We start from the raw sequence: 20,736 nt of genomic DNA, 5'->3' as shown, positions 1-20,736 counted from the left end.
TATTTTGGTATTGTGCAATTGTCTTGTATTTTATTTTATCCATTTATTTTTCAATTTTTACCCAAAATTTTCTGAGAATCGCGAGTTTCATGAGAATCTGTGAGGTGTCAATAAAAACTGCCAACTTGGCTCCAGCATGATTTTTATGTATATCCACACCGATATGATGGATTTTTTTAAAAACCTTTCTCTGCTGGTAAATCTGTAAAGTCTGCAGCGTAACCTGCTCGATGGAGCACACACACAACTTAAAGATTCATTGGTTGTTTTTGTGTCTTCCCCAAATAAAGTGGGACCAGCTAATCTGGCCGTTGTAGACTCGTGTCTGTTTGTATAATAATGGTCAGAGTGCAGGAGATTATGTCCAGGATTAAGACTAATAGGTGTTTTTTACAAATAGAGTACTTAACAATACTTGGAGGAGCCACTGAAGTCCTTAACTGTTTGTGCCCTGTGTTATTGTCACTGCTTTCTTCTTAGATGAATATTTAAACACTGAATTGTTAAAATAAAGAATAATAATTTGACAACAAAGGGCATCTTTGAGATCAAATTGTACAGTTATTCATCTAAAGTTCCAAAACATCCTGATAAGATACATCCCAAGGCTGCAAGGGGTTCTCAACTTGCATCTTCCAAGCACCTAACTGATCTTCTCTCTGTTGTAGAGAGAACCACAGTGAGATTGAGAGACGCCGGCGCAACAAAATGACCCAATACATCACCGAGCTGTCAGACATGGTCCCCACCTGCAGTGCTTTAGCTCGAAAACCTGATAAGCTGACCATCCTGCGCATGGCTGTTTCCCATATGAAGTCCATGAGAGGGACGGGCAACACATCTACCGATGGCGCCTATAAGCCTTCCTTTCTCACGGAGCAGGTACTGCACTGTCAGAGGAGCAAAGCTCTAGCTGCTCACAGCAAAAAGATGGATGGCAGTGGAACTGAAACTGGCATAGAAAAATATTTTTTATTGTGAAATTTCATCACAACAAAATATTCAACAGTCAACTGTTAGTTGAAGTGGGAATGTCTGGGAACAACAGCAAGGATGAGGTTGGCCAAATAAAATCACAGAATGGGGTCAGTGGATGCTGAGGTGGGTGGTGCACAGAGGTCCCCAACTTTCTACACAGTTCATCATTACAGACCTCCAAACCTCACGTGGTCTTCAGATTAGCGTAGAGGAGAAGAGTGAGCTTTGCAGATTGGGTTTCCATGGCCAAGCAGCTGAAAGCAAGCACTACATCACAGAGCGCAATGCAAAGTGTCGAATGCAGGAGAGTAAAACATGCTGCCAGTTGTCTCTAGAGCAGTGATGCGTATTCTCTGGAGTGATGAATCATCCTTCCCCGTCTGGCAATCAGATGGACGAGTTGCTGGGAGAACAGTACTGTCGGACTACACTGTGTAAAGTTTGGTGGAGAGGGGATCATGGTGTGGGGCTGTTTTTGTGTTCTAGTGAATGGAAATCGTAGTGCTTCAGGATAACAAGACATTTTGGACAATTTCATGCTCCCAAAGTTGTAGGAACAGTTTGGGCCCCTTGCTGTTCCAACATTAGTGTGCACCTGTGCACAAAGCAAGATCCATAAAGACGTGGATGAGCGAGTTTGGTGTGAAAGAACTTGACTGGCCAATGTCAGTGTCTGACCTCACAAAGTGCTCCTGGAAGAATGGTCCAAAATTCCCACAAACAGGCACTTAAACCTTGTGGAAAGCTGTTTCAGCTGCAAAGGATGGACGGACAGGATTAAGAATGGGCTGTCACTCAAGTTCATATCTATGTTAAAGGAGACAAGCAAATGCTTTTGACAATATACTGTCTGTCTTCTAGTGTGCAACAAAGACCACTTTTGTTAAAAGAGGTCTTTAAACTGCACTTGGTGACCATTGTGACCAAAAATCTGCACGCTGTAAAATCTCATTCGTTCCCAGAACTAAAAAAAAACAATTATGCAAACTCATTGCCTCAAAAAAACTAAGTAAAGGTTACTTAAGATAACTAAGTTGGGCAACGTACTCATTCTGAGTACACAGTAATATGATCAACTTGTTGTTCTGACCAACATCTCAAGTTCTACTAAATTAAAAACAGTTTGTGGCTACTTACTGTTTTTCATTTTGCTTACACACAAAGTAAATGCAACAAAATCACACCATGTTTTATCATCCTTGAACTAACAACACTTAATATAAACAAATATGATTCAGAAAGAATAATTAACGTGTTTTGTAATGGAGTTAAAATCAGCCCAAATGCATTACTATGCCATTCCCAAAAAATGCTGTAAATCTGATATAAACAACCATCCTTATCTGCGGCTGAGTCGTGGAGGCTACCAGCCAAAGCAGAGAACCCCACACCACCTCCTCCTCCCTGGCCACTTAATCCAGTCTATCCAGGGGAACTCCAGCATGTGTCCTGGTCCTGGGACATGCCTGCAACACCTCACCCAGGAGGCGTCCTTGTCAGATGCCCGAACTATCTCAACTGACTCATTTCGATGTGGATAAGTAGCAGCTGCACACTGATGCAGAGCGGGCACTCCACCCTTTTCTGGCTGAGGACCACGGCCACAGATTTGGAGGTGGTGATTCCAGTGAGGGCTGGAGGCAACCACCTGATGCTTAACCAAGCTTAAGCTGACAGGACATCTCTACAGCTTCATGGCAATTACCATCACAAGAGGCACCAACCGCCTTGCAGTCACAGCTCCTTGCAGCAGCTTCAAGATTCGTAAATCTTGCAAACCACAAACATGTTGAGAAGACGAGAGAGAACAATATGGAGCTGTCGGAATTCCCCATCACTTTCAAGAGTTTCAGACTAGACTAACCAACCTGTGCGCTGCCTGAATTGACTACAAGAAAGGCAATGACTCAGTACCTCACGCATGGATCCTGGAATGCCTAAAAGTATACAAGACCAAAAGGACACTAAGAGCCTTCATTAGAAATTCAGTGGGAATGTGGCCAACAACACCAGAGGACAACTTTAAGCCAAAAGTCAGCATGAAGTGTGGGATTTACCAAGGAGATGCTCTCTCTGTGTGCATAGGCCTGAACCCCCCTCAGCCAAATGCTCAACAAGATTGCTGCATTCGATATCCCTGCAGCACATAAGAGCAGGGTGCTAGATGCTAGCAGGCAGGGCATACATAGAACGCCATAACCAAGTGTTATGAAACATCTGCACTGAGTATGGCCTGGAAGTCCTGAGGTCAAAATGGGACACACCCCTTAGGGTGGTTGAGGATGAAGTTAAGATCCTGTGGGACTTCCAGATGCAGGTAAACAAACTGGTGCTGGCAAACCAGGTGAGAGGAAGATGGCTGTAATGAAAAATACACCTACATTAAGAGATGGCAACATCAGGAAGAAGAAACGCAAGAAGCGTGAGAGATTCCAAGTGCAAGCTGGAAACGAGCAGCTGCTTCATGCTGTTTCTGACTTTAATACTGCATCTATTGACAGTCATGCCCTTGCTGCTGTTCTCCCTGCCTGCGGCCATATATGCAGACGGAGCAGCAGCACGGAGCCATGCTACCAGATCTCAATGACTATAGCTCAAAGTAACAGGAAACCTATTTCTTCAACATTACCAGAGCTGTAATTATTTTAAGTTAATCAAGAGTTTCCATCTTCTGATAAACATTTATATCTACTTAAATGCTTTATTAACATTTACTTTTACTCACTACATCTTAATTTGAGTTGAACACATTTTCACTGTGTATTTGGTTGAAATTAGCTTGATTTGTCTATTTGTTTGTGCTTCTTGGTTAATCAACCTTTCTTTCCCTGTAGGAACTAAAGCACCTGATCTTGGAGGCGGCGGATGGCTTCCTGTTTGTGGTTGCTGCAGAGACGGGTCGGGTCATCTATGTATCGGACTCGGTGACACCAGTGCTCAACCATCCCCAGTCTGAGTGGTTTGGCAGCACTCTGTACGAGCAGGTCCACCCTGATGATGTGGACAAATTGAGGGAACAGCTCAGCACCTCAGAGAACTCCATGACAGGTAGAGAAAGGATCGTCACAAATAATTCTTGCAGCTTGACGTGTTGTACTTTTGATCATTGTTGTTTCGTAAAATGATTTGAGCAGCAGAGCGTCTTTACAACCACCTGCTACACACACTCACCACCTGTCAGGCTGCACTACGCTTACCTTTTAGAACAAGTAACACTCTGATATTCATCACAGTCTGAAGGGTTCGCTCTTATTCTGAAAAGATTTGTTGATGAGACTTCATAGACTGGATTCATCATAACACAGTACGACAGAAGTGGTTGATCTGGCCAGCTGATCATCTCAACCCAGCGGCATAAGGCTTGAGTCACAAACATTTGGGTTTCCTTCTCATTCTGTTCTGACATTTTTGATTCGTACCACCATTTAAGCTTCAGGTCCAGTTGAAACCGTCCTACAGCCAGCTATGTTTTGGTTATTTATTTGTGAAGCTCCACAGTTTGGAGTCACTGTCACGCGGGGAGATCACAGGTGGGTTCTTGCTGTTTGGAAGATGAGCAGCTTTCTTCAATCTACCACTCCTCTCCACCTCGCAGAACTGAGTGTCATTATTGTAACGTTGGACACAGAGGAAGAATCAAAATGGGGAGAAGAGGAGAACATTTAAGATTAGGGTGGAATATTTATCAAAGGCCTTTTAATTTAGCATTTAGAAATGGAACTCTGAAACTATTATTAAGATTTAGGTCTGGTTTAAATCTGCTGTTAATCTTTCTTATATTTGGTGTTACATTATAATTCTAGCTGCATACATATGATGTATTTAAAGCTGAAAGACTGACAGTAACATTGGAACTCTAAAAACCTCTGCAATACTTGGATTGCTCACTTGAGGGCAGCATTGTTTTCTTAAACCTCCTTCTGCAGACTGTAGTCTGGATCACCACAAAGCGTGCCTGTTGGTCTGTGCGTGGACTCCAGAGTGCCTCTGAACACCCAGCAGTACTGTGTAATCCACGTAACCCAGTAATCCCCGTGTCGAGCTCTGGCAGATGAAAACACACCAGAATGCACGCGTACACAAGCACATGAGCACACGCGCACAGCCTTTGAAGTCACTGGGTTGAGTTTAATTCACTCCTCTTCTTCTCCTCCTCATCGTGTGCGTGGCTGCATGGTTTTCCAGTTTGTTGATGTGGAAGGACTGAACAATATCCGTCAGCTCCCAGTAGACCAAAACTCTCCAAAGGAGTTGCTGATGTCTGTAGCTCATTGCAGAAAGTTGATTATTTTTGGTGAGAAGGTCGTAGTACAGTTCACATCTTTCTTTTTTTTATTATGGCACACAAAAATATTAATGCTATTTTTCTATTCATATTTAGTTTAGCCCAGTACACTTTGTGGAAGTCCCCAGAACCACATCCCAGTCACTTTTAATGAGGATATGTCCTTCAACTAGTACCTGCCAGTATTTCTAACATACCAATACAATACGTCTCGGTCGTTGTGTCCTTGGGCGAGACACTTCACCCGTTGCCTACTGGTGGTGGTCAGAGGGCCCGGTGGCGCCAGTGTCCGGCAGCCTCGCCTCTGTCAGTGCGCCCCAGGGTGGCTGTGGCTACAATGTAGCTGCCATCACCAGTATGTGAATGGGTGGATGACTGGATGTGTAAAGCACTTTGGGGTCCTTAGGGACTAGTAAAGCGCTATATAAATACAGGCCATTTACATTTGTCTCTGAGTGATGCTGAAATACAACAAATACTTTTGCATTTGTTGCTTCTAGACTCATCTGTTGTAATTCCTTATCTCACTATTCTAAAAGCTCCCTGAAAATCCTTCAGTTGACCCATAACATCCTGGAAGTTTTTCCTTACTAGAGTTTTTAAAAGTAAAATCGAAGGCAGAGCCTTCGGCTGTCAGGCTTGTGGAAACAGCTCCCAGCTTGGATTTAAGAGACGAGTACAGTCTTTGATTATGATTATCAGAATGCTGGTGGCAGCGTGGTGTTCAACGGGTAGCACTGTTGCTACACAGGAAGAAGCTCCTGCGGCGTTTGTGTGTGGAGTTTGCAGACATGGGGCGAACATGTGTGGCAGAGGGTTAGGGTTAGAGCAGGGGTGTCAAACTCAAACACACAGTGGGCCAAAATTCAAAACTGGAACAAAGTCGCGGGCTGACGTTAATATTTATTGGAAAACAAATCTTCCTCCAGATTTAAGAATGAATCTTTTCTTATGGACTCAAACAAGTTTTGCTGAAAAACTGAATATGGAACAAGCAAAGCTTAATACTAAACAATATATATATTAGCTGTATGATACCAGCAGGCCAGCTCTGATAGTCATTTGGTTTGGCTTCGCGGGCCAAATGTAATTAGGCTGCGGGCCAAATTTGGCCCGCGGGCCAGAGTTTGACACCTATGGGTTAGGTGGTTCTAGACTGACTGTAGGTGTGAGTGATGGTCTGCCTCTCCCTGTGACGGTATTTTGGTGTACCCGGCTGCTCACCCGGTAACATCTGGCCCAGGGATCGAAGCAAACTTCCTGCACTCCTTCCTGAACTACAGCTGCACCTGTAGTTTTTAGTAGAGATGGCACGATACCACTTTTTTATGTCCGATACCGATATCATAAATTTGGATATCTGCCGATACCGATATGAATCCGATATAGTGTTTTTTAATCAACAAAACTGTTTTTTTTAATATCTTGCTGCATTTTGTATAAGTTCATACTCAAGTTTAAAACAACAACTACACTAAAGCTATTCTGTTATACCTGTATGCAAAAAAAATGTTTCATAGTTCAGCAATACTGATCAATCTAATAAACTTAAACCTACACCATCCTCCCTATTCTGGTATTTTAAAGAGTACTTAGCATAAATATTAAGCAACCTAACTAATAGGGTTCCAACTCCCAGCAACAACAAAAATAAATAAATAAAAAATAGGGAACCACCCCTCACGCTCCACCTCATGATGCTTAATCAACGTAATCAACCTTAATTTGATGCAGTGTGAAAAAAAATGCACAGAAATCAATTATTTTTCAAGAAATATTAAATAGATTCAACATCTTTCTTCAACAAAATTGCAGACTGCACAGATGGTACCTTCCCAAAGGAAAAAGTACTATAGCTTACTAGGGTATATATATTAGACTTAATAGTTACTATATGCAGTAATTGACTTCTATTCATTTTACATCAAATTAAAACTTTGGGTGTCAGATAATTATTTATTAAAAGCTCGACATTTTAAATGAGAATAAGAAAGAAAAGTATGTCTTTGTGCCCCCTTTTCCCTGTTCATGCCCTATCGGCCCCCCTGGCTAAACTTTGCTAGATCCGCCCCTGCACAGTTACAGCCGTCAGCTACGTAGAAAAAGATCCTCGAGTAGAAAGTAATATTAAATACATTCTAACAGCAGCTGATCAAGCTTAAACGTGCTGCTGTTGTTCAGCCGCTGGTTTCCTCTTTCTGGTGCAAAGTGGGCCAAAAACAAACCAGAGAGACAGAAAAGCCGATCAGCTGATCACAGATCAGTTTCATGATTGAAGTAGCAGCAAGGAGAGGCAGTCGCTCCATATATCGCTTGTTAAGCTTAACGCAGGAATGCTTTACATTCAGAGATGGACTTACACACTTGCTTTACTTCTCTCGGGGATAACTTTGTCGGAGATGAAATGCCGGGTTGCTAGCGAAGCTCCACATGCTATCCAGACCACCGACAGGTCCCGCATGCCACAGCCGCTCTATCACGTGATGCATACTGCTCCGAGTGCTAACGTGCTGAGGTGAGTTACGGCGTGTTGCAAGTTTTGTGAGGTGCTTTCGTGATATTTAATGGATCGGATTACATTTTTTATTTTTCTCCGATATCCGATCCAGTAATTTAGGTCAGTATCGGACCGATACCGATACGTAATATCGGATCGGTCCATCTCTAGTTTTTAGTTTGTCCTGTTTGTTGTATGTGGTGCTGCTCACGGGGGATCAGCTGGTTATTTGTGTGTCTAATATAATACCTTAGAGTATAAAGCAGTTTGAAGGTGTGTTGTACCTTATGATAGCTGAATCTCTGGTCCTTAACCGAGACGTTGTTGGGTTCTTTTGTGACGAGTGAGTTGGTCCACGTTTACTATGGTGCTTAACCTTCTTTCCTCTGTATGGATCATTAAGTTTGTGTGTAAAAAATCTAATATCACAATATGTTTACATAACCTCCAAAAACTGTTATCTTCAACCACTTACTGCCTAAAGTTGCACTGCTGTACTCATTCAAATGGACCCTTCATTACTTTTTTCTACTTTGAATAAAAAAAAATCTGAATGAATTGAAATGTGTGTTTTTTTTTACCATCAGCTGCACTCAGACTTCCTGTGGTCAGCACCTTTAAGAAACAAAAATCATCAAAAGTACGTCAAGCAAGAAGTCATGAGACAAAATTAAAAGCGAAATAAAAAGGCACTCTTTTGTGTTTATAACAATAGTGAAAAAAACCATCTTTTTCTTTGTGTAAGCCACTAACCTGCCACTGTGAGAGCTTTGTCCAGTGTTTCTTTAAACTACCGTAACTCTTGAACAGCTTGAGTGATCTTAAAAATTCCAACATAATTAATGATGCATTTGCAGCATGAGGGGGAAAAACTCGACGTGAATTTTTTCCGCTTAAGCACTTTATACTTGATGGGTACGATAAAGCCGTCATATGTGGGGAAAACTCAGGATTCCTTGAGTATATTAAATATATAACGCCCACCCCCAGTGTGAATATCCAGTCAGCTTCATGGTTTCTGGATACTAAAAGTAATGAACTGCATTTCTGAGAGGTCGGTGAAGTTGCTTTTTTCTGGCCGTCTCAGTAATCAGCTTTCTCTTCAAGCCTTCAATTCGAATGTCTCTCTTTTCATCCCCGTCTCAGTGCCAGTGAAGAGAATTGGTTGAGGGATTTAATGTGCACTTAGATCCCACAAGTGGTTTGATGTCAGTCACAGGACCATTAATTAGGCTTTTTACTGCAGCTTTATTGAAACACTCATTCTAGATACAACAGACTGATTGGATATTGCTAAAATGGCAGTATTGATGTTGATCAAACAAACATTTTACTCTGAATAGATTCTGATCTCAAGGTCCTGCATGGATCTACTCCCCAGAAACTGACCCAATGCCATTTGTTTGGTTCATTACCACAGAGGAAATCAGTAAACACGTTCTTTTGAATGTGATAAAGGATGAGCCTGTACTCACTGCTGCTGTCAAAGCAAAAGTACACAAGTACACCTTAGCTTCACTGTGTTCGAGCCATCACTTACAATCAATAGAGACAGACCCGCCTGCTGCCACTCATAAAACTACATGTCCACTTGATGCGTTTTTCTGTCATGAAACACTGTGGCACTCAGGATTAGCACCCAGATGCTTCAAACTGCTTTAAAGCTGATTTCAAAATGAAAAACAAAGCAGTGCTGGACCGAACGTAAAAGAGCAAAAAACACAGAACACTGGGCGAAAGACCCAGGACCGTGGCAGTGTTGTTGCAGACTATACATGTGTAATATTATTATTAAAGATGTTGTTTGTGTGTCAACAGGGCGAATTCTGGACCTGAAGACGGGAACGGTGAAGAAGGAAGGACAACAATCCTCCATGAGGATGTGCATGGGCTCCCGACGCTCCTTCATATGCCGAATGAGGTGTGTGTGACCAAGTTGTTTTTTGGGGAAGGGGGATTTTGATTTTGTGCCTTTCGAGCACCCAAAGGTCAAGACTGCTGTGGGCTACCTAAAAACCAAAACTTCCAGTGGGCCCACCCAAATATACATACTTAAATTTCAGCTACGACCTTTGTGGCCCTCCAGAGCCCCAGCCCACAAATGACTGCACTATAGAGCAGTGCATTGAACTTATATTACAGCACATAAGACAAAGTCGGACAACCATTCAAAATGATAGTACAGTAACGACCGGGTTAAGCTTCATATGCACGGTTATGGAGTAGATGGTGGGATGTTTAGCTTGGCCGTTAGTGTGATTTTACTAGTTTCTCTGGGTTTAATTCCAGATGAGTTTTACTTGTCAGATTGTTTACATATATAATGTAAACGTGATCCATGGAATTTTTCAAGTGGTTACTTTTTAGTGATCACTGCATCAGTCATTTATTTGGGTAATGTTGAAGTGTTTGGGGAAAGCAGGGTAGTCTGATGTAAGGCCAAATCTGCTCTTTCATTGCTTTCAACTTGAGCTTGCATGTCAGCAGACTGAAATCTGTTGAAATGCAAGCGAGCACAGATGAAGTGATTCTTAGCAGCGTTTGATGTATTGTAGCAGGAAGGGAGCGTCTCTGTTTTTTCTACTTTGTTGTTTTAGTCTTTGCTGCGTTGCCCCTGGATCCCTTTAGAAATAGGTCATCTCAGACCTATAGGGCAGTGGTGAGACCAAGATTGAGACTTGCGTTCAGTGTAATATCTATTGAGATGTTGAGGTTGCTGACGAAAGGAAATGGAAGCCTGGTTATAATGATGTGTCTCTACGCCTCCCTCTAATCACTGCAGCGTTAGTCCACACAATAGCAATAGCAGCCTGTTAAGTGCAGAGTGCAGTCACTTATCCTGCAACCACAACAGCCTCCCTACTGTGTTAGGAGCTATAAAAAGGTAACACTGACAATGACATCTAATTTAAACCGGGACAGTTAATGGATGTGTTTATACCAGAAATATAAGATGCAAATCTAGCTCCAGAGCAGATCCCATAAACGTCACATCAGAAAGAAGTTAAGCGGTCACAGAAATGGTTGGGGATCTGTCATTGTTGTGAGACTTTTACATCAATGTGGGCAGAGTAGAGCACTGCTTTATTACCACTGGTAAGCTGTTTACTGACAGCACAGTTTGTCTAAATGTGCCTATGAGACACCTTATAGGAGGTGTAGTCCATGTAAAGCTATGTGAATAAAACAGTGATATTTTCTTTTAACCCTTTAGAGCCGGTCGGAGCAGCACGCTCCGTTTTGTGTAACTATTTTTAAATCCCGGTAGCACCGCAACCACGTGAGCTAGCACAATAATTCTTTTTGCATATGAAACCGGAGGAGTTGTACTTACATCTTATGCCATCAGCTTGTCCTCGGTCACGGTCTCCTTCCACATACAGCTTTGCAAAAATTGCATAAAAAGCACTTGCAGCAACAAAAACATAATATTCCAGAAACACGCTTTGCCGATCCGATCAGCTGCTTGTAACACTTCCTACGTCCATCAGCGCGAACTATCGCATGTCCGCCATGTCCTGCCCGAAACCGGAAGTGACGTCATTTTCGCGGAAATGTAGTTTTTTTACCATCAAGGCCTTATGAGCTTATGCTGGTGTTTTTAAAAGTTATCTTTGACTTTATGACTTTCTGTGTCGTTTCTGGGATGCTGAGGACTCATATTGCACTGCTGGAAATAGTTTATTTTGATGCAGATGCTGCTTTTTTGCAAATTTGCACTATTATATTTATTTTCGTTTTTCCTGCAGTGTATAAAAATTGGTGTATTTCAAAAACAAAACTATAAAGACACTCAAAATAAATTTCCTGTTGTTGTAAACTATTTTGTGCAACTTTTTTGTATTTACAGTTTTGAGGGATAAACCTCTTAAATTTCTCTAACTAGAAATATATGTTAAAAAATCAAAAACGATTTTCAATTTTTTTGTAGTTTATTGCACTTTTTTGCAATTTATGTAATTACTATGCACTTAATGCAGACATATTATTAAAATTTAGGCTGTAGTGGTTGTATTGATGTATAGCAACTTGAAATGCTCCCATAAATGGCTCCACAGCATGTAAAAATATAATATAAGCTCTGGTGGACTTGGTTCTATGGTAGGTCTTAAAGGGTTAATGGTCAAACCTCAAAAATGTGTATTTTTTTCAAATAGGAATGGCTTATTATCAATTATTTTTATGTTGTTGTTTTTTTAAATTAATGAATAATGAATGAATGATGTGTTGATTTAATTATGTTTTATTTACATAGTACCAAATCGCAACAAGAGTTGCCTCAAGGTACTTTGTATTGAAAGGTAAAGACTCTACAATGATAATTCACAATCAAAGTCACAGCTGTAGGAACAGCCTAGCTACAGTCAGTAATGGCCTCATTTACTTAAAATGTTACATTTTACATTGTTGGAGAATTTTCCAGCTTCTCCCACTGACTTCCTTTAGGGGTCACTACAGCTAATCATCTGCCACAACCTCACCCTGTCTTTAGCATCGTCTTCTGTCACACCACCCGTCCTCTTTCAGTACATCCATGGTCTTCCCCTTTTTTCCTGCCTGGCAGCTTCATATTCAGTCTCCTTTGTCCAGTACAGTCACCATCTCTCTTCTGCATATGTCCAAACTATCCCAACCTTCCCTCTCTAATGTTATGTTGTCCATCCTGCTCACTCCCACTGACAACCTTAACATCTTCAACTATGGCACCACCACTGCTCCTTTTGATGAATACTTACCACTAAAAATCAGGAGTCTGTTCACATGTCGTGCCTGTCAGTGTAAACCTTTGATCCTGTGAGGTTTATTTATTGACCTTTTGTCATGCATCTCACGCAATTCCAATTGAAGAGTCCAGCAAATGATATTTTATGGTTTTATTTTATTGCATTGGACTTGGAGTTGCTCAGGTAGACTTCATGCAAATGGTGTTTCTCATCTAGAAGATGCGTGATTTTCAAATATAGACAGCAATTCTGTCCATAAGAATTATGAACAGAATCAGTGACAAAGGGCCGTCCAACACCCACTGGCAATGAGTCTGATTTATTGTCTGTGGTCCAAACTCTTGCAACGGTTGTATGAGGACCGAATGGCTCCTAGCAATGGATCAGGCTCCACCCACAGAATCCTCAGACTCCTCCTTCAGCATGATAGCTCCCTCCATCTCCAGTGTCCACCATCTGGTTTTAGGGTTACCACGACGACAGGCACCGGCCACATTTCTGCCACAGCTCAGTGAAGCAGTTTCATGTGCTGAACATGGTCCACTTAATGTCCCCAGTCTCCCGCTGAATGCTAATCTGCCTACGGTGCCTCTTGCAGGTGGTGGGCTTACAGAAGGGTGGGCTCATGTCGCTTCTTCGGGGTATGCCTGGCTGCGCCCCGTAGGCTAAGGCATGGCCACCAGGTGCTCTCCTTCGGGTCAAACTCCCCAGGCCGAGCTCCAGGGCAGGACCCTGGTAACCCTATCCCACGATGGGTGAACTGTTCCCTGGATTTTACATTCATAGGGCTTTTCTGAATCCCTCTTTGTCTGGTCCCTCACCCAGGATCAATTTGAATGACAACATAGCCCCTGGGATCCCTGGGACAGACAAAACCGCTCTATCACGATAAGGTAGAGATTCACTGTGGGGCATTGATATAGGGATTTGCTAATAACACAGACAATGCGCTAATAAGGCCTGAAGGCCTGATATCTTTACATGGTTTACATCAGGGTTATCAAACTCAACTGCACAGGGGCCAAAAGTCAAGGCACACTTTAGGTCGTGGGCCAAACAAGAAAAACATTTATTGAACACAGTAAAACATGTTTTTTTTAAACATAAATATGAATAAAAACAGACGGGAATATTATTCCTTTGGTTATTATTGGTTTGCGAAGCAGCTTGAAGTTCTCTTTTTGTGCTTCAGAGTCACCAAAGTGCCGCGTGAACTCAGTGCGCTCAGCTTATCAGCAAAGTGCGCCTTCTTGGTTCAACATTACTGCAACAGGGAAAGTGCGGCAGGTTGCACTGGTGCATTTGTGACAGCTTCACGTGAAACGCCTTCACCGTATCATACATGTCATGTCCATGAACCGACAGGTTTCCTTGCTGAGCTCAAAAACTGTTTTGAGAACTTTCCCATAACTCAGCCAGCGGAGCTCTGCATGAAGGAATGTGGGCAAACTCTGAATCCATTTCCCACATAAAAGACTCAAACTGACGCTGATTTAAACCTTTAGCTCAGATAAAGTTTACAGTTCGCATCACGGTGATCATTACATGCTCCATTTTAAGGACTTTACCACACAGCGTTTCCTGGTGTGTGATGCAGTGATGTGCTGTTAACTCAGCGTACATTTCTCCTGCATCTTTACTAGTCTGACTAGTCTGACTAGTCTGCTTTTTTTCACCGCACAGCACCGGCGCTCCATCTGTTGTAAGTCCAACAAGTTTGTCCCAGGACAGTTTCACCTTGACATACGTTTAAAAAAAATGTCTTTTCCTGTCGTTGTCCCGTGCATCGATTAATGTCCAATATTTCCTCTCCACGGATGAAGATGGCCAGCTGTGCAGTGTCCATCATGTCTGTACTTTCATCCACAGTAAGAGAGTATGCAATAACGTTTTTGCTTCTTTCACACAACTGTGTTCTTAAATCAGTGGCCGTCTCACAAACCGATCAGCAATCGTGTTTCTGCTCAGGCTCACATTTGCTAAAATCTGCGTTTTTGTCTGGACGGAAGACGTCGCACAGCTTCATCCTGCAGCTCTTCAGAGCGGTACCGGGCTCATTTGGCTCCTCTGCTACGATAAAACTTGCTTTCACAACAGCTTCACTTTGTGGTTTTGCTCTGGTGACAAACGTCTGCTGAAATGTCAGGTTCTACTTCCTGTAGTTTCTGCGTTTAGGTTTTTCAGCTTATCCTGACGTTTTGTCTCGTAGTGCCGTCTTAAATTAAATTCCTTCATTACAGCCACATTAGCTCCACTAATAAGACTCATGGGTTTACCAGCATGTCTGTAAACATATATTCAGCCTCCCACCGGTGCTGAAAGGCTCTGCTTTCAGAATCTTTTCTCTCCACCATTGTGAGCGGCGAGCTTCACAATAACAGAAGTTTGACTTGATTGACGCGGGAATGTTCCCAGGTAGCCTAGCGTTCAGCAAGGAGGCTGCAGCGCTGCATTATGGGATCTGTGTGTGTTATTAGCGCCTCATATCGCCAGGCCATGCATAACAATAATAATAAATCTATATAAAATGATCTCGCGGGCCGGATATAAATGTCCGCCGGGCCGGATGTGGCCCGCAGGCCTGGAGTTTGACACGTTGTTAACATATCCTGACTTTACTAAGATTAGGATACAGTGGGTTTAAATCAAGTCTTCGAAGTGTGAGTATATTTTGTCGATAAGGTATTTTACAGTGATGACTTGTTGATTCTTCTGTAACATTAGATTTGTACCTAGTCAGCTGTGAAAGTGCACTCACCAGGCTTCTAAATGCCACGAAAGAAAAATCCAATATATGGCTCATACCTGATTTTTAAATGACCTTTTTCACACCACATATGCTCAGGCTATATGCCTTTTTATCCTTAAGTAATATTACTAGAAATGTTGTCTCACAGTTTTCTTACCAGGTGGCTGATGTTCTGTATACAGCTCATTAGGATTTCCCTCTGTGTATATTCTCTCCACGCCATCGCTTCAGACCCTTTGCAAATCCAGTTTGTTTCTAAATTTGTCTTTTTCTCTGTGTCAGGATGTGACTCGGTTTGCCCCACAGCCCTCATTACCCTTTGGCAGAAATGACATGAAAGCAGCACTGACTCCTTTGAGAGCTTAGAAAAGCCTCACCTTTTCCATTTTTTCCCCTAACATGCTGTTTTTGTTATTGCCAGAGTGTGCTCTTAGCTTGTTTGGTCTGGATCTGTCACAAAGGCCTGAGAGTTGCACGGAGCTCAGTGTGTTATATTCTCAGAAATCTGTCGACTTTTTTCCTGTTGCTATTCTGGCTCTTCATAATGCAAACAGCATGCTGGAAACACTGAAATGCATCCCCTCTGTGACACATGCAGAAACAGCACTAAAGGAGAACGCAGCATGATCACCAGGCTAACATTTCTGTGGAGCCTTTATTAGATTGAGTCTCGTTTATGTAACGTTCATCTGCAGAACTAACCTATGGAGAGAAATTTGCCTCAGAAGTGCTGCAAATGTGTGTGAGATGATGTAAAGCATGGACTTTACAAACGTGTACAATAATTTGTAGGTAACTTTTAAAGGCTAATGAAGTTGTGCTTCAATCCACACAGAAATATGAAGCAATGTGACGACACGTAAAACTGTTTAACAAACTATTTTCCATCCAAAGCTGAATAAATACACACAAATCTTAGTTTACACTTGGGGATCATATCTTACACATTTGCAACACCTTTGAGGCAGATATCGATTTAGTTATTAAATGGTAGCAGTGTCACCTTCATTATGTCCATTAGGTCGTCTACTGATTGGACGCTGGTGGTTCGATCCCTAACTTGGACAATATACTAACCCCAAGATGCTCTCCGATACATTGGAGTATGAATGTGTGTAGATATTAGAGAACACCTTAGGAAAGCATAGGAAAAAGTGCTTGTATGAATAAGTCTAAAAAGGTGACTGAAGCTGCTATTGGTCGCTTCACTCTTGCTCTCTGCTGTGCCTTCATCGCTCAGATGCAGTCAATCCGCTGCACTATATTAGCTGCACTGTATAAAGCCGCTCCTAAACGATAGGTGTCGCCAATCAGACAATATCGTGCCATACGAAAAAGTTAACGCTGAAAGCCAAGTGGGTCTTTTCACAAAATCAAGTTTGCAACATCTCTTTTTGTGTGTCAGTGTAGCTTCTGTGTAGGATTACTATTAAAGTGGCGGTAAAAACTGGCATGATAGTACGCTCGTGTCTTCAACCCAGCTGCATCGGCCGCGGCACAAAGCACCAAGTTATGAAATTTAAGATGTGCACGACCGGCCGATGCACCACAAAGATTGTCTCGTGACACAGAATGTGATTTGAAAATCATCTTGAGACGCAAGCCACGTGGCGAGCATAAAAACCACTGGACTGAAGGCATATTGTATACCGCAGTGGTCCCCAACCCCCGGGCCTCGGACCGGTACCGGTCCGTGAATATATTGTCGGGCATAAACCGGTCCGTGGCGCAAAAAAAGGTTGGGGACGCTGGTATGCAGGGCTTTGAGGGACAGTAAAAACTCCCTATATAAGAATCAGTCCATTTACCGTGCACTGTTTTGTTTTGTTTTCGTCCTTCTTCTTCTTTATTGTGCTGGTAATGTGATGTGTGAAGGCTGAAGGCAGTACCTTCCTTGGTGTGGTTGCAGGTGTTCCCCAGGGATCAGTTCTGGGCCATCAACAAGTATCAATTTCCATTTTTATGCTGATGACACTGTGATGTATTCTGTTGGTTCCACACCTCAGCTCCAACAATCCTTTGATACTGTTCAGCAAATTAGTTTCCAATGTTTCCAACACTAAATTAAATTCATTGAATTTTCCTTGGTTTGAAGATTGATTTAGTATTGAAATATAAATACTTCAGAATTTTGACTGATGACTCTTGAAAAGACTTTTGTCTTCCAATATGTGATCTTACAACATGCGTTCACAAAATCTGGTGCCAAGGGTTTGCACTCAGTTGGAGAAAAAAGTACTTACGCAGGGAATCGGCTCCACAATGAGCTACGTTTGAAGCAGCCTGTTTCTCTGAGTTTAAACAAATGCTTAATATTTTAAATAGTCAACGATCAGCATACAAATGTTTCAATGGATGAATTATCTGACAGCTCTGTGAGTAGTGAGTACTCTGTAACTGTCTCATTTTGGCATCTGTAGTTCAAGATGTGCACACTTTGTTCTGTTGCAGTTCTGTAACACTGTTGTATGTGTTGTGTGTTTGTGTGTAGATGTGGCAGTGCTCCTCTGGATCACATCTCCTTAAACCGCCTGGCTAACATGAGAAAGCGATACAGGTATGTTTAAGGCTTTAATGGCAGCCATGGTTGTGATCCAGGCGTAACTCCTGACTTTTCTGGGGTTGAATGGAATATAGACACTAAGCTTTGTAGCTGTTACCAACTAAACCTTTATACAGTAAATATTTTCCTAAAAAGGAGCTTTTATTTTAACAGAGCCTTCGAGTTCTTCTTGTACTAAAGATTTAAATGCAACAGTGTAATCATATTTCCACCAAAGCAACCTGATACTCCGAGTTGTGGGTACATTTTTAAGGAACTAAAAAGTTATATCAGAAATTCTCTTCTCATTTCATCATTATGTTGTATTCATTTTTAAGTGTAAAACTTGTTTCTTTCAACGGAAAAATGAAACTGCAATGTAGCGCTGTCTGTGTTGCTAACATGTTTTGGTTTTTCCCTCCTTTGTCAGGAATGGCCTCGGGCCCTCAAAAGAAGGAGAGGCTCAGTACTCTGTGGTGCATTGCACTGGCTACATCAAAGCCTGGCCCCCTGCAGGTAAACAAGAGTGCACTCATACATATCACACTTCTACTGAGAGTTCTTGTAAGTGAGATGTGGTGGTGGCCTCTGCTGAGCTCTGGATCAAGACTTCAGTCTAGCTGTATCTCTGTATCTACAGAGTTCAAACAGTTTCTTGGTGTCTTGTGACAAAAGGCTTTTTTTCCTGTCAAGTTCATGTTCAAATACAGTCCAAAGGAAACATTACATCTTCTCAAGTCTTTGACAGCTGGAGTGGTGTTGTACTGTGTCTTTTGGCTGATGGGTTTCCCAGCGGACAGTTGGCTGTTTACAATGAGAACAAGCTTGCGTGTCTCAGCCTCCCTTTCTCACTCCCACTGTAAAAGGTTCTTATGCAGTGCTTCTCTACTTTACCTTAGCCCTCAAAGTGCTTTATACAGCATGTTATTCACCCATTCACACTCTGATGAACACATCAGGAGCCACTCAGGGTTCAGTATCTTGCCCAGGAATACTTTGGCATGCAGACTGGAAACAGGGCTGGTACTTCCATCTGTTGGTGAATGAACAAGTGACCTTTTAATTAGCAGATGAGCTGCTCTACCTGGGTGAGTCACAGCCATAATGATACATACTCAGGAAGATGTGCTATACAGCTCAGCTGGACTGGGGGACAAAATGTTAAAATAGATTTTCTTTGATAGAAATGAGCGATGCCCAATATAAAGTCAGTACAAATCATTCTGTCTGTGTTCTGACAGACAACACAAAAGTCCAACGACAGTGAGAGTAGGACTGAGCCAATCCTGTGGTTGGCACAGAGTTAGAGCCACTTCAGATTAAGTTGAAACACATGAAAACATGAGGATCAGCATCATGTCCACAAAGGCTTGGGTATGCTGTATGTGGCTGCAGACACGAGTGAGATGAGCAGTAGCGTTACTTATTATGGAACCCTGCAAACACATACCAAGGCTCAAAAGACATTGTTGATCAGAAGTAGTAACATTTACTTACACCGAAACAGAAACTTTACAGCTTCAGTCAGCTCTTACTACTGATGGTGTTTTACAAACGGAAGCAGTCCCATCCTTCCACTGTTCACTGTTTACCTGTTCAAGACCTTAAAGTTCCAGATATTTTCAACTGCATAATTCTGTATGGCAAAAATTAAGAGCGACGCTGATACCACAACAGGCAACAGCTGTAAAAGACAGTCAAAAAGTAAGGCCAGTAAACCGCAAAGTAAAACCAGTTAGTGAAACCATTAAGCACAGTCAAAAATGTCAGATATACACGGCTGATTAAAGTAAATGACCCTCATTACCAACTCGGTCCATAACCATTTCTGTTAGCACTTGCCCAGTGGCAGGTGGTGGATGAACAAACAGCTGCATCTCATCTACCACACTGAATATGCAGTGAAGCTGCAGATCCATCATCAGATCCATGTTTGAGCCTTATTTATGTATTAATTGCACTGGAGCATACGTGGACCGCAACTGAGGGAATATATGAGTTTTGTTTTATGTTCTCCTCGGTGTAAATGAGAACATTTCTTAACTTTGTTCTGAGGACATAATCTTTTGAGGTTTTTTTCTTTCACTGTGTCACGTTTTTAGTTGGTGTTGGGGCCCATTCGCAATGCTCAGTGCACAGCTCCCTGAATATCGCTTGGTGCTGTACTGCTATTGGGGTCGCAAATCCCGAAAGATCAAATATGCTGTTTGTGCTGCTGTGCTTGACTGTGGAAAAAATACCCCCACAGGTCAAAGGCTTCTCCTGTCGGAAGACAAAAAAGGTAAAACTGTCAGTTTAAAAGTGCCAAAGTGTATTTAAGTTGGTTCCACTCAACAGGATGTTATTAAGGGAGACAGCATCATGCGCTGGAGTTGAGCACTACTTGTACTTGGCCTGGTTTACGCAGGTAATAAACTCCAAAGATTGGAAAATACCAGCACTGTTGTTCACCAGTGGGTGGTGGGGCTGGTTCAGCATGCCCTGCCTCAGAGATCTTCCCCATAAAGGCAATCATATGTTCTTTCATGTCTTTCATCAAAAGACACTTGACCGCTTTGGTTCGATTGTTGAGGAGATTGCACCTTGGTTGGTTGCCCACAACCAGCCAATGATGTCACGCGCTGTACTGGCACAAGATGGCACTAGACATGTTTTAAAAACTCTACTTTTAAGCACTTCTTTCTTAAATCCAAAACACACAGTGTTACTTCTGTGTCAGCTTTTGAGAGCAGGGCCCCATAGTGTGAATTGTCTTTATAACATGAAGTGCTTCATGTCGAAACCTTCATTCTAACAGACAGCAAAGGGCAAGTCATCTGGTTTCAAATGAAATCAGACTGTGTCAAAGTGTGAATTTGAAAACTGTCTTTGGTGTCCTGACTGTAAACGCGTAAACACTGCTGTTATAAGTTGATGGTCTTCACTAATTTCAAGCCTTATTGAATACATCATGAAGTTAAT

General features: G+C 42.2%; 1 protein-coding gene across 5 annotated transcripts in view; it reads left to right on the top strand.

Annotated features, from left to right (window-relative positions):
- The window catches only part of arnt2 (aryl-hydrocarbon receptor nuclear translocator 2), a 65,256-nt gene that overhangs the window by 14,319 nt on the left and 30,201 nt on the right, over positions 1-20,736 (top strand). For all 5 annotated transcript variants that reach the window (XM_086296474.1, XM_086296500.1, XM_086296485.1 and 2 more), the window contains 5 exons: positions 669-882; positions 3,813-4,026; positions 9,579-9,681; positions 17,725-17,790; positions 18,206-18,291. In XM_086296474.1, coding sequence (XP_086152600.1) covers positions 669-882; positions 3,813-4,026; positions 9,579-9,681; positions 17,725-17,790; positions 18,206-18,291 — 683 coding nt within the window. The remainder of the gene's footprint in view (positions 1-668; positions 883-3,812; positions 4,027-9,578; positions 9,682-17,724; positions 17,791-18,205; positions 18,292-20,736) is intronic.

The sequence above is a fragment of the Aulonocara sp. 'chitande type north' Nkhata Bay genome, linkage group LG1, assembly GCF_057382095.1.
Source record: "Aulonocara sp. 'chitande type north' Nkhata Bay isolate Kocher_YH1m ecotype deep benthic linkage group LG1, A_spYH_male_GT1.1, whole genome shotgun sequence".
NCBI lineage: Eukaryota > Metazoa > Chordata > Actinopteri > Cichliformes > Cichlidae > Aulonocara > Aulonocara sp. 'chitande type north' Nkhata Bay.
This window is presented reverse-complemented; position numbering and strand designations above follow the sequence as displayed.